Source organism: Phyllobates terribilis, unplaced genomic scaffold (assembly GCF_046119375.1).
Source record: "Phyllobates terribilis strain yellow unplaced genomic scaffold, ASM4611937v1 Scaffold_3__8_contigs__length_932513732, whole genome shotgun sequence".
Lineage (NCBI taxonomy): Eukaryota > Metazoa > Chordata > Amphibia > Anura > Dendrobatidae > Phyllobates > Phyllobates terribilis.
In genome coordinates, this window is record NW_027362763.1 from 654,951,059 (window position 1) to 654,969,049 (window position 17,991).

A 17,991-nucleotide genomic window follows, 5' to 3' on the forward strand; every position below is an offset into this window, starting at 1 on the left:
AGCCTATCGGAGAAGCCACAGACCAGGGCCAGGAGTTGGCCACTGGAGATGGAAGGTATGAAGCAAGTACCACCTCGAATAATGCGTGCTTGGATGATAAAGTGGATGTAAGAGCCGAGATCGAGGAGCTCGAGGAGACGCTACAAGCCCATTTGAAGCAAGAGAGGCTTGAGAGACTGGCTGTCGAGAGCCGAGTGGGGGCATTGGAGACAGAGAGGTCTGAGAGAACTCTGCTGATAATGGAGCAGTTGAAGCCGGAAGAGCTTCAGAGATGGGCTGCTGAGAGGCGAGTAGCTGAGCTAGAGGAAGAAGTTTTCGAGCTCAAGGGTCGTCTGGCAAAGTATCACTCAGTGAAGGAGGCCTCCTTGGAGAACGAAAAGGGCAAACAAGTTGCGCTTAATCCTTTAAACTATGAGAAGGTGGACCTGAGGAGAGCTGAGAGAGTGTTAAAAGAAGATAAGTACAGAATGGAAGATGTCAAGACGAGAATTCTTGAGGTCGTAGCTGTGAGTCAGCTCAGGGGAAGCATACAGGGTGAAGAAGCTGAAAGTCAGTTGTCCCTGAAACCTGAGCCAGATGATCGTTTGGAGACCACTGGTGAGACAGAAACGTCTCGGTACAAGTGCCTCATAGATGTACCCGAGGATTTGAGAGAAGAATGCACCAGTGAGTCCGTGCATGAAGAGTTTAAGAAGGCCGTGGGAGCCTGTAAGGTGTACTCGACCTAAGAAGCTAAACAGCTGGTGGTCCTGTCCACGACCGAAGTCACAGTGAAGAGGGTGGCGATCCTAAGTGACATGGACCGGCGATGTGTTCACACGAAGCGGATTGTCCGGTTGAAGACAGAACAAGCCGTTAGACAACTGGAGCTTATGAGAAAAGCTCACAGTCTTCGGGAAGAGGTCATCCGGTTGCCTCATGTTCTGGTGAGAAAGCTCATTGGGAGAAATGGCCGAGCCATGCAGATGATGGTAAAGAAGTCTGGTGTGATAAGAGTAAGCAGTCCACGTGATTGTCAGGACTGGATGCCAGATGAAGACGGCATGGTGTCATTCTCCGCTGTAGGAACAGAAGAAAACCTAGAATATATATGAATGCTGATGGAGTACCGACTGACCTACCTGCAGGAGGTAGAACAATTGAATCTCGCCAGACTGCGAATGAAAAGACAGCGTCGCCTGAGCAGCAGAAGATGGCTGCCGTCTATAAATTGTGAGACCAGACAGAGAAAGGGCCCATCAAATAATAGAACAGCTACAGCAGAAGTTAGAGATCTTTCAGGATGTCCTGAGGATAGTGGGCGTGGGTTTAGAGGTAGTGAAACCTCCAGTAACTCAGGTTTGAGAGGCCCATACAAGCGACCCAATAGAGTATGGGACGGTATGGAGTCGAACCGGACCTTAGATACAAGGGCAAGTGAGTCATACTGCTGTATGGACCGCTGGGAGCGGGGGAGGTCTCACAAGGTTATGACTGACCGCTGGGAGCGGGGGAGGCCTGACAAGGTTATGACTTGGAAATGTGACTTGACGAAGTTAGTGACAATGACAGATGGTAGGTCCCTAAGGAATGGGCTAATGTTGATGAATAATGTTCCAGGGGCTGGGCAGCGCAAACGTCAAGTACATGGTCTCTGTGTGAACCGTGAGTTATAATGTGATTGTGTACATCATGTGTTCAATACCATGGGCTTGAACAAGAGGGGGAGGATATGTAATGCAGCGGCTTGCAGCATTCTCAAAATGTCTGAGGGGGTGTGTTCTGGCTGACCACGTACCTCCCCTTCAGGTGACTGATCACATGACTGTGACATCTATATATATATATCCTGGTGGTTTTGAAACGGGGAGAGGCAAGAGGCCTGATCCCTGTGTCTGGGACACCATTAGCCCTGGAAGGCACGTGGCCTGGAGACCATGTCTGGGGAGCCTTAGACCACAGCTGTGGCAGAACTGAGCTGATAGAAGCCGATAGACCCGGCAAAGGTAAAAACGGTGCTTTATATGGACATTGATGTTGTTACCTTGCTGAAATATGTATATGAAGCCAAGTGGGCATAGCTGCCACTGAGAAGGCTCTAGGACATTACATGTGTAACTTTCCTGCGAGCCACTGAGATGGACGATGTTATAAGCAGTTTATGATGTGTAATAAACTGCTGGACTTCATATTACCGGAAAACGTTGCATGTGTGCTTTGATTGACCCGGTGAAGTGAGTGTCCCCAGCGTGATCAATAGCGCTACCTTACAATATGTATCACACACAGGGTGTATGTACAATGGGTACGGAAAGTATTCAGACCTCTTTACATTTTTCACTCTTTGTTTCATTGCAGCCATTTGGTAAATTCTAAAAAGTTCATTTTTTTCTCATTAAAGTCCACTCTGCACCCCATCTGGACTGAAAAAAACAGAAATGTAGAAATTTTTGCAAACTTATTAAAAAAGAAAAACTGAATTATCACACGGGCATAAGTATTCAGACCCTTTGCTCAGACACTCATATTTAAGTCACCTGCTGTCCATTCCCTTGTGATCCTCCTTGAGATGGTTCTACTCCTTCATTGGAGTCCAGCTGTGTTTAATTAAACTGATAGGACTTGATTTGGAAAGGCGCACACCTGTCTATATAAGACCTCACAGATCACAATGCATGTCAGACCAAATGAGAATCATGAGCTCAAAGGAACTGCCCAAGGAGCTCAGAGACAGAATTGTGGCAAGGCACAGATCTGGCCAAGGTTACAAAAGAATTTCTGCATTACTCAAGGTTCCTCCATAATCCTCCATAATCCTTAAATGGAAGAAGTTTGGGACCACCAGAAGTCTTCCTAGACCTGGCCGTCCAGCCAAACTGAGCAATCGTGGAAGAAGAGCCTTGGTGAGAGAGGTAAAGAAGAACCCCAAGATCACTGTGGCTGAGCTCCAGAGATGCAGTAGGGAGATGGGAGAAAGTTCCACAAAGTCAACTATCACTGCAGCCCTCCACCAGTTGGGCCTTTATGGCAGAGTGGCCCGACGGAAACCTCTCCTCAGTGCAAGACATATGAAAGCCCGTATAGAGTTTGCTCAAAAACACAAGAATGACTCCCAGACTATGAGAAATAAGATTCTCTGGTCTGATGAGACAAAGATAGAACTTTTTGGCGATAATTCTAAGCGGTATGTGTGGAGAAAACCAGGCACTGCTCATCACCTGCCCAATACAATCCCAACAGTGAAACATGGTGGTGGCATCATCATGCTATGGAGATGTTTTTCAGCTGCAGGGACAGGACGACTGGTTGCAATTGAAGGAAACATGAATGCGGCCAAGTACAGAGATATCCTGGATGAAAACCTCTTCCAGAGTGCTCTGGACCTTAGACTTGGCCGAAGGTTCACCTTCCAACAAGACAATAACTCTAAGCACACAGCTAAAATAACAAAGGAGCGGCTTCAGAACAACTCTGTGACCATTCTTGACTGGCCCAGCCAGAGCCCTGACCTAAACCCTGAAAATGGCCGTCCACCAACGTTCACCATCCAACCTGACGGAGCTGGAGAGGATCTGCCAGGAAGAATGGCAGAGGATCCCCAAATCCAGGGGTGAAAAACTTGTTGCATCATTCCCAAGAAGACTCATGGCTGTACTAGCTCAAAAGGGGGCTTCTACTCAATACTGAGCAAAGGGTCTGAATACTTATGACCATGTGATATTTCAGTTTTTCTTTTTTAATAAATTTGCAAAAATTTCTACATTTCTGTTTTTTTCAGTCCAGATGGGGTGCAGAGTGGACTGTAATGAGAAAAAAAAGAACTTTATAGAATTTACCAAATGGCTGCAATGAAACAAAAAGCGAAAAATTTAAAGGGGTCTGAATACTTTCCGTACCCACTGTATATGTATCACATAGGGTGTATCTATATGTATCACACAGGTTGTATACATATACATACATACATGCATATATATATATAGTAAGGTGGCTGGGAGACATGCATCTCTGTGATATATACCGGGAGTAATGCTCTAGTGCACATAGTAGTAAGAGGGGTTAATCGGCCATGTTAGGGCCTGGTCTTATTGTGAGCAGTGAAGAGCTGGGCGGGACGGCTGCTCACCATATCTCCACCCCCTGGGTGTGGACCACACTATAAAATGGGGTCTGTTCGTCTCACACATGTCTGTGTATATATATGGCGGTGTGCAGACCTCCAGGATTGAGTGTCTTTACTACAGGTTAAAGAAGCTGGATTGTAAGCTCAGGGGGGCGAGCCTGCCCTATTGTATGGCCTGCTTACATTATGTCTTACTTTGTGGCGGACAAGGGCTGTATTTAAGTTTCGTGTGATGCGGTTTATGCGGTCTGAAATAAACCAGCCGGACTCTACATAGAGACGGCTCCTGTGATACCTGCGGTCGCTCCGGAGTCAGCAGCGTTGTTACTATATATACAGTGTAACGTACATGCGATACACAAACTCCTATAAGATGGAAAATGTCTTGAAACAACGGTGAGAAAATTGCAACATTTGTCCTTTGTATTTGTAAGAAAGAATGTGGATACCACATTGGTAACAGGTTTATGGGGTCGTCCTCTCCTCGCACGGCCGCTTCTCAATTACTAGATCCCCCTATGTAACGTAACAGCTTGTACGCACATCCGGTGCGGGCGCCGCTCCTGTGACGTCGGTGCCAGGTCCTCCGGGGTCCGTGTGACGTTCTCCATGTCAGCCCTGCAGCCAATCACTTGTTCATGCTCAGATCTTTAACACTAAACTGTAATCCGGAAGCAGTGAGAGCGGCCGGTGATTGGCTGCAGGGCTGACATGGAGAAAACGTCACACGGACCCCGGAGGACCTGGCACCGACGTAGCTGGAGCGGTGAATACGGGGTGCTATTACTTTACATAGGGGGATATAGCAATTGAGAAGGGGGTGAACGGTTTGACACAAAAACCTGATTTCCCTTTAATGCTGCTTGTTCAGTGCCTACATTCAGGGTGGGGTGGTCTGTGGTCTTGACTGAGGGTCACCACCATAATGCGGACTTGACTCTAAAGCAGCAGTTGATTGCAGCTCTGGATGTGACTGGAGCAGATCAGCAGCTCTCGCGTCTCACCTGTCTCGGCGGAGATGTTGATGTCGCTGCTGTTCAGGATGATGGGCAGGTTGGGTAACGAGGCTTCGCACGTGTAGGTGCCGTAGTCGCTGAAGCGAAGTTCTGTTATTTCCAGGCTGCTGGTGACCGGGGGCAGCTCCGGGTCGTTCCTGGTGATCAGGATTCGGTCTGAGGTCTTGATCAGCTTCTGGTTCTTGTACCAGGTGTACTGGACCTTGTCTTGGGGCACGGCATCCACGTGGCAGGAGACCTTCAGCTCCTGGCCCAGCTGGATGCTCTCACTCTCCTTGATGAGGTCTGGAGTGATCTGGTAGGTGAGGTTCCTCATTGCTACAGGGGCAAAAAAAGGGCATTAACCAGGGGCAAATGGGCATTACCTAGGGGCCGATGAAAAGTGATCCCCTCACGTTATCCTCACGACTGCACTGACCTCATGGATGGATATAATGAGATGATGATTGATGACATCACTACTTGCCATTGAAAGGAAACATAGTGCCCACATCCTCACAGCAGCTAAGGATCAGTATAATGTATCGGTACAGATTAAAGGGGTACTCCGGGGGAGATAAAAAATGTTTGTACTGTCCCTGCCCTCATATGCTATAAAGATGAGATGCACATTCCACTTTTGTTTTTACAACCCTTGTAATCCGGTGTGACAGGAGCTGCTCCTCACTGATTCCCCTCCCGTCTGGGACATTACGTCACACAGCAGTGTGCAGCTCCCCCCTGTGAGTTACCGCCAGTCCGAGAAGAGGGGACATGGTCACATCACCTGACCTATGAAGAGAAACAGCTATTATAAGGAGACTGGCTAATAACAGCGTGGAGCATGGCGGTGTGGCGGAGGCGTGCTCCCTGCTAGTAGCCCTGCAGTGAAATAGACAATATCAGGAGGCTGGCTGCTAGTAGAAGCTGGGGGTGGGGGGACAGCCCACGCCACTGCCACCCCCTCACCTCGGACTGCTGACAAAGAGACATTATCAGGTGGTTGATGTGACAGGAGCAGCTCCTCACTGATCCCTCTCCCGTCTGGGACAGTACCTCACACAGCAGTGTGCAGCTCCCCCCTGTGAGTTACCGCCAGTCCGAGAAGAGGGGACATGGCCACACCACCTGATCTATGCAGAGAAACAGCTATTATAAGGAGACTGGCTAATAACAGCGGGGAGCATGGCTTTGTGGTGGAGGCATGGCCTGCTCCCTGCTAGTAGCAGTGCAGTGAAAAAGACAATATCAGGGGGCTGGATGCTAGTAGAAGCTGGGGGTGGGGTGACAGCCCAAGCCTCTGCCACCCCCTCACCTCGGACTGCAGACAAGGAGACATTATCAGGGGGTTGGTGTGACAGGAGCTGCTCCTCACTGATCCCTCTCCCGTCTGGGACATTACGTCACACATCAGTGTGCAGCTCCCACCTGTGAGTTACCGCCAGTCCGAGAAGAGGGGATGTGGCCACGCCCCCGATCTATGCAGAGAAAGAGCTATTATAAAGAGACTGGCTGATAACATGAGGAGAATGGCAGCGTGGCTTGCTCCCTACTAGTAGCTATGCAGTGAAACAGACAATGTCAGGGGGCTAGTAGAAGCTGGGGGTGGGGGGACAGCCCTCACCTCGGACTGCAGACAAGGAGACATTATCAGGGGGTTGGTGTGACAGCAGCTGCTCCTCACTGCTCACCCCTCGGTCTGGGACATTACAGCAGTGTGCAGCTCCCCACTGTTATCAGCCAGTCTCCTGATAATAGCTGTACCTCTACATATAACAAGGGACCTGGCCACGCCCCCTCTTCTCAGGTTGGCTATTACTAAGAGGGAAGAGCCGCATACTGCTGTGTGAGGTATTGTCCCAGATGGGAGGGGGAGAAGTGAGGAGCAGCTCCTGTCACACAGAACTGCAAGGGTTGTAAAGATAATAGAAGTGCACTGCACATCTCATCTTTATAGTGTATGAGGGCAGGGACAGTACAAACATTATTTATCTCATCGGAGTATCCTTTTATAGCAGTCTCATCTCCAGGGCAAGAAAAAGTAAATAACTATAAGGAAAGCTGTAAAAGGGTCCTGGGATTGTTAGTGCCTCAATTTCCACTTTTCTACATATGAAAATCACAGTATTATAAACAGTGCAGAACAGATGGAGTCCCGGATTTGTAATGGACCCCAAAGATTCAGTTCCACTTGAAGGGGAGAGATATCAGCTACAGAGAGGCTGATCTACAGAGAATCCACTGTAACCATTCACTGTCAGCAAGCAGAGATCCGGAGAACGGAGAATTAATGGAGCAATGTACATTCCTAAAGTGCAGAACTGTTACGGAATAAGTAAAGTGTAACGGAAAACCACTGCATATCGTGTATTGGGGGAGGGGTGATCACCAGAGATCAGCGGTGACATCACTGAGAATGCCGCCTATCCATCACTAGAGATCAGCGGTGACATCACTGAGAATGCCGCCTATCCATCACTAGAGATCAGCGGTGACATCACTGAGAATGCCGCCTATCCATCACCAGAGATCAGCGGTGACATCACTGAGAATGCCACCTATTCATCACCAGAGATCAGCGGTGACATCACTGAGAATGCCGCCTATCCATCACCAGAGATCAGCGATGACATCACTGAGAATGCCGCCTATCCATCACCAGAGATCAGCAGTGACATCACTGAGAATGCCACCTATCCATCACTAGAGATCAGAGGTGACATCACTGAGAATGCCTCCTATCCATCACTAGAGATCAGTGGTGACATCACTGAGAATGCCGCCTATCCATCACCAGAGATCAGAGGTGACATCACTGAGAATGCCGCCTATCCATCACTAGAGATCAGCGGTGACATCACTGAGAATGCCTCCTATCCTTCACCAGAGATCAGCGGTGACATCACTGAGAATGCCTCCTATCCTTCACCAGAGATCAGCGGTGACATCACTGAGAATGCCGCCTATCCATCACTAGAGATCAGCGGTGACATCACTGAGAATGCCTCCTATCCATCACTAGAGATCAGAGGTGACATCACTGAGAATGCCTCCTATCCATCACTAGAGATCAGCGGTGACATCACTGAGAATGCCTCCTATCCTTCACCAGAGATCAGCGGTGACATCACTGAGAATGCCGCCTATCCATCACCAGAGATCAGAGGTGACATCACTGAGAATGCCACCTATCCATCACTAGAGATCAGCGGTGACATCACTGAGAATGCCTCCTATCCATCATCAGAGATCAGCGGTGACATCACTGAGAATGCCGCCTATCCATCACCAGAGATCAGCGGTGACATCACTGAGAATGCCGCCTATCCATGACCAGAGATCAGCGGTGACATCACTGAGAATGCCGCCTATCCATCACTAGAGATCAGCGGTGACATCACTGAGAATGCCTCCTATCCATCACCAGAGATAAGCGGTGACATCACTGAGAATGCCTCCTATCCATCACCAGAGATCAGCGGTGACATCACTGAGAATGCCGCCTATCCATCACTAGAGATCAGCGGTGACATCACTGAGAATGCCGCCTATCCATCACCAGAGATCAGCGGTGACATCACTGAGAATGCCGCCTATCCATCACCAGAGATCAGCGGTGACATCACTGAGAATGCCGCCTATCCATCACCAGAGATCAGCAGTGACATCACTGAGAATGCCGCCTATCCATCACCAGAGATCAGCGGTGACATCACTGAGAATGCCGCCTATCCATCACCAGAGATCAGCGGTGACATCACTGAGAATGCCTCCTATCCATCACCAGAGATCAGCAGTGACATCACTGAGAATGCCTCCTATCCATCACCAGAGATCAGAGGTGACATCACTGAGAATGCCTCCTATCCATCACTAGAGATCAGTGGTGACATCACTGAGAATGCCTCCTATCCATCACCAGAGATCAGCGGTGACATCACTGAGAATGCCTCCTATCCATCACCAGAGATCAGAGGTGACATCACTGAGAATGCCTCCTATCCATCACTAGAGATCAGTGGTGACATCACTGAGAATGCCTCCTATCCATCACCAGAGATCAGCAGTGACATCACTGAGAATGCCGCCTATCCATCACCAGAGATCAGAGGTGACATCACTGAGAATGCCTCCTATCCATCACTAGAGATCAGTGGTGACATCACTGAGAATGCCTCCTATCCATCACCAGAGATCAGCGGTGACATCACTGAGAATGCCGCCTATCCATCACCAGAGATCAGTGGTGACATCACTGAGAATGCCTCCTATCCATCACTAGAGATCAGCGGTGACATCACTGAGAATGCCGCCTATCCATCACCAGAGATCAGCGGTGACATCACTGAGAATGCCGCCTATCCATCACCAGAGATCAGCGGTGACATCACTGAGAATGCCGCCTATCCATCACCAGAGATCAGCGGTGACATCACTGAGAATGCCGCCTATCCATCACCAGAGATCAGCGGTGACATCACTGAGAATGCCTCCTATCCATCACTAGAGATCAGCGGTGACATCACTGAGAATGCCGCCTATCCATCACTAGAGATCAGCGGTGACATCACTGAGAATGCCGCCTATCCATCACTAGAGATCAGCGGTGACATCACTGAGAATGCCACCTATCCATCACCAGAGATCAGCGGTGACATCACTGAGAATGCCGCCTATCCATCACTAGAGATCAGCGGTGACATCACTGAGAATGCCGCCTATCCATCACTAGAGATCAGCGGTGACATCACTGAGAATGCCGCCTATCCATCACCAGAGATCAGCGGTGACATCACTGAGAATGCAGCCTATCCATCACCAGAGATCAGCGGTGACATCACTGAGAATGCCGCCTATCCATCACCAGAGATCAGCGGTGACATCACTGAGAATGCCGCCTATCCATCACCAGAGATCAGCGGTGACATCACTGAGAATGCCGCCTATCCATCACCAGAGATCAGCGGTGACATCACTGAGAATGCCGCCTATCCATCACTAGAGATCAGCGGTGACATCACTGAGAATGCCTCCTATCCATCACTAGAGATCAGCGGTGACATCACTGAGAATGCCTCCTATCCATCAACAGAGATCAGCGGTGACATCACTGAGAATGCCGCCTATCCATCACTAGAGATCAGAGGTGACATCACTGAGAATGCCTCCTATCCATCACCAGAGATCAGCGGTGACATCACTGAGAATGCCACCTATCCATCACTAGAGATCAGAGGTGACATCACTGAGAATGCCGCCTATCCATCACTAGAGATCAGCGGTGACATCACTGAGAATGCCGCCTATCCATCACTAGAGATCAGAGGTGACATCACTGAGAATGCCGCCTATCCATCACTAGAGATCAGCGGTGACATCACTGAGAATGCCTCCTATCCATCACTAGAGATCAGCGGTGACATCACTGAGAATGCCGCCTATCCATCACCAGAGATCAGAGGTGACATCACTGAGAATGCCGCCTATCCATCACCAGAGATCAGCGGTGACATCACTGAGAATGCCTCCTATCCATCACTAGAGATCAGCGGTGACATCACTGAGAATGCCTCCTATCCATCACCAGAGATCAGCGGTGACATCACTGAGAATGCCTCCTATCCATCACTAGAGATCAGCGGTGACATCACTGAGAATGCCTCCTATCCATCACCAGAGATCAGAGGTGACATCACTGAGAATGCCTCCTATCCATCACCAGAGATCAGCGGTGACATCACTGAGAATGCCTCCTATCCATCACTAGAGATCAGCGGTGACATCACTGAGAATGCCTCCTATCCATCACTAGAGATCAGCGGGGACATCACTGAGAATGCCTCCTATCCATCACCAGAGATCAGCGGTGACATCACTGAGAATGCCTCCTATCCATCACCAGAGATCAGCGGTGACATCACTGAGAATGCCGCCTATCCATCACCACAGATCAGCGGTGACATCACTGAGAATGCCTCTTATCCATCACCAGAGATCAGCGGTGACATCACTGAGAATGCCGCCTATCCATCACTAGAGATCAGCGGTGACATCACTGAGAATGCCGCCTATCCATCACCAGAGATCAGCGGTGACATCACTGAGAATGCCGCCTATCCATCACCAGAGATCAGCGGTGACATCACTGAGAATGCCGCCTATCCATCACCAGAGATCAGCGGTGACATCACTGAGAATGCCGCCTATCCATCACCAGAGATCAGCGGTGACATCACTGAGAATGCCGCCTATCCATCACCAGAGATCAGCGGTGACATCACTGAGAATGCCGCCTATCCATCACCAGAGATCAGCGGTGACATCACTGAGAATGCCGCCTATCCATCACTAGAGATCAGCGGTGACATCACTGAGAATGCCGCCTATCCATCACTAGAGATCAGCGGTGACATCACTGAGAATGCCTCCTATCCATCAACAGAGATCAGCGGTGACATCACTGAGAATGCCGCATATCCATCACTAGAGATCAGAGGTGACATCACTGAGAATGCCGCCTATCCATCACTAGAGATCAGCGGTGACATCACTGAGAATGCCTCCTATCCATCACTAGAGATCAGCGGTGACATCACTGAGAATGCCTCCTATCCATCACTAGAGATCAGCGGTGACATCACTGAGAATGCCTCCTATCCATCACCAGAGATCAGCGGTGACATCACTGAGAATGCCTCCTATTCATCACCAGAGATCAGCGGTGACATCACTGAGAATGCCGCCTATCCATCACCAGAGATCAGCGGTGACATCACTGAGAATGCCTCCTATCCATCACTAGAGATCAGCGGTGACATCACTGAGAATTCCGCCTATCCATCACCACAGATCAGCGGTGACATCACTGAGAATGCCGCCTATCCATCACCAGAGATCAGAGGTGACATCACTGAGAATGCCGCCTATCCATCACCAGAGATCAGCGGTGACATCACTGAGAATGCCGCCTATCCATCACCAGAGATCAGCGGTGACATCACTGAGAATGCCTCCTATCCATCACCAGAGATCAGCGGTGACATCATTGAGAATGCCGCCTATCCATCACCAGAGATCAGCGGTGACATCACTGAGAATGCCGCCTATCCATCACCAGAGATCAGAGGTGACATCACTGAGAATGCCGCCTATCCATCACCAGAGATCAGCGGTGACATCACTGAGAATGCCTCCTATCCATCACTAGAGATCAGCGGTGACATCACTGAGAATGCCTCCTATCCATCACCAGAGATCAGCGGTGACATCACTGAGAATGCCTCCTATCCATCACCAGAGATCAGAGGTGACATCACTGAGAATGCCTCCTATCCATCACTAGAGATCAGCGGTGACATCACTGAGAATGCCTCCTATCCATCACCAGAGATCAGAGGTGACATCACTGAGAATGCCGCCTATCCATCACTAGAGATCAGAGGTGACATCACTGAGAATGCCGCCTATCCATCACCAGAGATCAGCGGTGACATCACTGAGAATGCCTCCTATCCATCACCAGAGATCAGAGGTGACATCACTGAGAATGCCTCCTATTCATCACTAGAGATCAGCGGTGACATCACTGAGAATGCCGCCTATCCATCACCAGAGATCAGAGGTGACATCACTGAGAATGCCTCCTATTCATCACTAGAGATCAGCGGTGACATCACTGAGAATGCCGCCTATCCATCACTAGAGATCAGCAGTGACATCACTGAGAATGCCACCTATCCATCACCAGAGATCAGCGGTGACATCACTGAGAATGCCACCTATCCATCACCAGAGATCAGCGGTGACATCACTGAGAATGCCTCCTATCCATCACCAGAGATCAGCGGTGACATCACTGAGAATGCCTCCTATCCATCACCAGAGATCAGCGGTGACATCACTGAGAATGCCTCCTATCCATCACTAGAGATCAGCGGTGACATCACTGAGAATGCCACCTATCCATCACCAGAGATCAGCGGTGACATCACTGAGAATGCCGCCTATCCATCACCAGAGATCAGCGGTGACATCACTGAGAATGCCGCCTATCCATCACCAGAGATCAGCGGTGACATCACTGAGAATGCCTCCTATCCATCACCAGAGATCAGCGGTGACATCACTGAGAATGCCGCCTATCCATCACCAGAGATCAGCGGTGACATCACTGAGAATGCCGCCTATCCATCACCAGAGATCAGCGGTGACATCACTGAGAATGCCGCCTATCCATCACCAGAGATCAGAGGTGACATCACTGAGAATGCCGCCTATCCATCACCAGAGATCAGCGGTGACATCACTGAGAATGCCGCCTATCCATCACTAGAGATCAGCAGTGACATCACTGAGAATGCCGCCTATCCATCACTAGAGATCAGAGGTGACATCACTGAGAATGCCTCCTATCCATCACTAGAGATCAGCGGTGACATCACTGAGAATGCCGCCTATCCATCACTAGAGATCAGCGGTGACATCACTGAGAATGCCGCCTATCCATCACCAGAGATCAGCGGTGACATCACTGAGAATGCCTCCTATCCATCACCAGAGATCAGCGGTGACATCACTGAGAATGCCGCCTATCCATCACCACAGATCAGCGGTGACATCACTGAGAATGCCTCCTATCCATCACCAGAGATCAGCGGTGACATCACTGAGAATGCCGCCTATCCATCACCAGAGATCAGCGGTGACATCACTGAGAATGCCGCCTATCCATCACCAGAGATCAGAGGTGACATCACTGAGAATGCCGCCTATCCATCACCAGAGATCAGCGGTGACATCACTGAGAATGCCGCCTATCCATCACTAGAGATCAGCAGTGACATCACTGAGAATGCCGCCTATCCATCACTAGAGATCAGAGGTGACATCACTGAGAATGCCTCCTATCCATCACTAGAGATCAGCGGTGACATCACTGAGAATGCCGCCTATCCATCACCAGAGATCAGCGGTGACATCACTGAGAATGCCTCCTATCCATCACCAGAGATCAGCGGTGACATCACTGAGAATGCCGCCTATCCATCACCACAGATCAGCGGTGACATCACTGAGAATGCCTCCTATCCATCACCAGAGATCAGCGGTGACATCACTGAGAATGCCGCCTATCCATCACCAGAGATCAGCGGTGACATCACTGAGAATGCCGCCTATCCATCACCAGAGATCAGCGGTGACATCACTGAGAATGCCGCCTATCCATCACCAGAGATCAGCGGTGACATCACTGAGAATGCCTCCTATCCATCACCAGAGATCAGCGGTGACATCACTGAGAATGCCGCCTATCCATCACCAGAGATCAGCGGTGACATCACTGAGAATGCCTCCTATCCATCACCAGAGATCAGCGGTGACATCACTGAGAATGCCTCCTATCCATCACTAGAGATCAGCGGTGACATCACTGAGAATGCCGCCTATCCATCACTAGAGATCAGAGGTGACATCACTGAGAATGCCGCCTATCCATCACCAGAGATCAGCGGTGACATCACTGAGAATGCCGCCTATCCATCACTAGAGATCAGAGGTGACATCACTGAGAATGCCTCCTATCCATCACTAGAGATCAGAGGTGACATCACTGAGAATGCCTCCTATCCATCACCAGAGATCAGCGGTGACATCACTGAGAATGCCGCCTATCCATCACTAGAGATCAGCGGTGACATCACTGAGAATGCCTCCTATCCATCACCAGAGATCAGCGGTGACATCACTGAGAATGCCGCCTATCCATCACTAGAGATCAGAGGTGACATCACTGAGAATGCCGCCTATCCATCACTAGAGATCAGAGGTGACATCACTGAGAATGCCTCCTATCCATCACCAGAGATCAGCGGTGACATCACTGAGAATGCCGCCTATCCATCACTAGAGATCAGCGGTGACATCACTGAGAATGCCTCCTATCCATCACCAGAGATCAGCGGTGACATCACTGAGAATGCCGCCTATCCATCACCAGAGATCAGCGGTGACATCACTGAGAATGCCGCCTATCCATCACTAGAGATCAGCGGTGACATCACTGAGAATGCCTCCTATCCATCACTAGAGATCAGCGGTGACATCACTGAGAATGCCGCCTATCCATCACCAGAGATCAGCGGTGACATCACTGAGAATGCCGCCTATCCATCACCAGAGATCAGCGGTGACATCACTGAGAATGCCGCCTATCCATCACTAGAGATCAGCGGTGACATCACTGAGAATGCCGCCTATCCATCACTAGAGATCAGCGGTGACATCACTGAGAATGCCGCCTATCCATCACTAGAGATCAGCGGTGACATCACTGAGAATGCCTCCTATCCATCACTAGAGATCAGCGGTGACATCACTGAGAATGCCGCCTATCCATCACTAGAGATCAGCGGTGACATCACTGAGAATGCCTCCTATCCATCACTAGAAATCAGCGGTGACATCACTGAGAATGCCGCCTATCCATCACTAGAGATCAGCGGTGACATCACTGAGAATGCCTCCTATCCATCACCAGAGATCAGCGGTGACATCACTGAGAATGCCGCCTATCCATCACCAGAGATCAGCGGTGACATCACTGAGAATGCCTCCTATCCATCACCAGAGATCAGCGGTGACATCACTGAGAATGCCGCCTATCCATCACCAGAGATCAGCGGTGACATCACTGAGAATGCCGCCTATCCATCACTAGAGATCAGCGGTGACATCACTGAGAATGCCGCCTATCCATCACTAGAGATCAGCGGTGACATCACTGAGAATGCCGCCTATCCATCACTAGAGATCAGCGGTGACATCACTGAGAATGCCTCCTATCCATCACCAGAGATCAGCGGTGACATCACTGAGAATGCCGCCTATCCATCACCAGAGATCAGCGGTGACATCACTGAGAATGCCGCCTATCCATCACCAGAGATCAGCGGTGACATCACTGAGAATGCCGCCTATCCATCACTAGAGATCAGCGGTGACATCACTGAGAATGCCTCCTATCCATCACCAGAGATCAGCGGTGACATCACTGAGAATGCCGCCTATCCATCACCAGAGATCAGCGGTGACATCACTGAGAATGCCGCCTATCCATCACTAGAGATCAGCGGTGACATCACTGAGAATGCCTCCTATCCATCACTAGAGATCAGCGGTGACATCACTGAGAATGCCGCCTATCCATCACTAGAAATCAGCGGTGACATCACTGAGAATGCCTCCTATCCATCACCAGAGATCAGCGGTGACATCACTGAGAATGCCGCCTATCCATCACCAGAGATCAGCGGTGACATCACTGATCACTTTATATTTGGGGGGCTCGTAGATTAGTGATGTGATTCAGGACATACATCTCACTAGGAGGTTGACCGTCTTCTTCGCAGGGTTCCCCACATTGTTGATGGCTGTACAGTTATAAAATCCGGAGTCTTCAGCTCGGATGTTCCATATTGTCAGGTTTCCCCCTTTACTGACGCTGTTGCGTGGCATAGGTTTAGGGGCGTGAGACCAGAGAGCTTTGGGCGAGGGGTCGCCTCCTGTAAGTGAGCACTGCATAGTGATGTTATCTCCGGGGTTCACCACTAACGTCTCATTCACTGACATCTTAAGCACAGGAGGAGCTGCACAGAGAAAGAGAGAGAAGGGTGAGAAGCAAAGACATGAGCAGGAGAATCTCAGACTGAGACTATGACGAGCAACGTGTGATACAATATCAGGAAGGGTCATGGATTCAGATACAGCCCCGATAATCTCCATTACCAAAGACCTCATCTACCGTAAGTACACCACACCCTGAGATGTGAAATTATCTGCACCCTATACGAAAGGAAATAACAGATAAGATACTGCCCCTATGTACAAGAATATAACTACTATAATACTGCTCCTATTTACAAGAATATAACTACTATAATACTGCCCCTATGTACAAGAATATAACTACTATAATACTGCCCCCTATGTACAAGAATATAACTGCTATAATACTGCCCCCTATGTACAAAAATATAACTACTATAATACTGCTCCTATGTACAAGAATATAACTACTATAATACTGCCCTCTATGTACAAGAATATAACAACTATAATACTGCCCCTATGTACAAGAATATAACTACTATAATACTGCTCCCTATGTACAAGAATATAACTAATATAACACTGCCTCTATGTACAAGAATATAACTACTATAATACTGCCTCCTATGTACAAGAATATATCTACTATAATACTGCCTCTATGTACAAGAATATAACTACTATAACATTGCCCCCATGTACAAGAAAATAACTACTATAATACTTCCCCTGTGTAGAAGAATATAACTACTATAATACTGCTCCCTATGTACATGAATATAACTACTATAATACTGCTCTTACGTACAAGAATATAACTACTATAATACTGCTCCTATATACAAGAATATAACTACTATAATACTGCTCCTATGTACAAGAATATAACAGCTATAATACTGCCCCTATGTACAAGAATATAACTACTATAATACTGCCCCTATGTACAAGAATATAACTACTATAATACTGCTCCTATGTACAAGAATATAACTACTATAATACTGCCCCTATGTACAAGAATATAACTACTAAAATACTGCCCCTATGTATAAGAATATCACTACTATAATACTGCTCCCTATGTACAAGAATATAACTACTATAATACTGCCCCCTATGTACAAGAATATAACTACTATAATACTGCCCCCTATGTACAAGAATATAACTACTATAATACTGCCACTATGTACAAGAATATAACTACTATAATACTGCCCCTATGTACAAGAATATAACTACTATAATACTGCCCCCTATGTACAAGAATATAACTACTATAAT

General features: G+C 48.7%; 1 protein-coding gene across 7 annotated transcripts in view; it reads right to left on the minus strand.

Moving 5' to 3' along the window:
- Window positions 1–17,991, minus strand: part of MDGA1 (MAM domain containing glycosylphosphatidylinositol anchor 1) — a 476,469-nt gene that overhangs the window by 87,290 nt on the left and 371,188 nt on the right. For 6 of the 7 annotated variants that reach the window (XM_073671695.1, XM_073671690.1, XM_073671694.1 and 3 more), the window contains 2 exons: window positions 16,473–16,742; window positions 5,107–5,436 (listed from right to left, as the gene is read on the minus strand). In XM_073671695.1, coding sequence (XP_073527796.1) covers window positions 5,107–5,436; window positions 16,473–16,742 — 600 coding nt within the window. The remainder of the gene's footprint in view (window positions 1–5,106; window positions 5,437–16,472; window positions 16,743–17,991) is intronic. The other variant, XM_073671691.1, reaches the window with a different exon arrangement.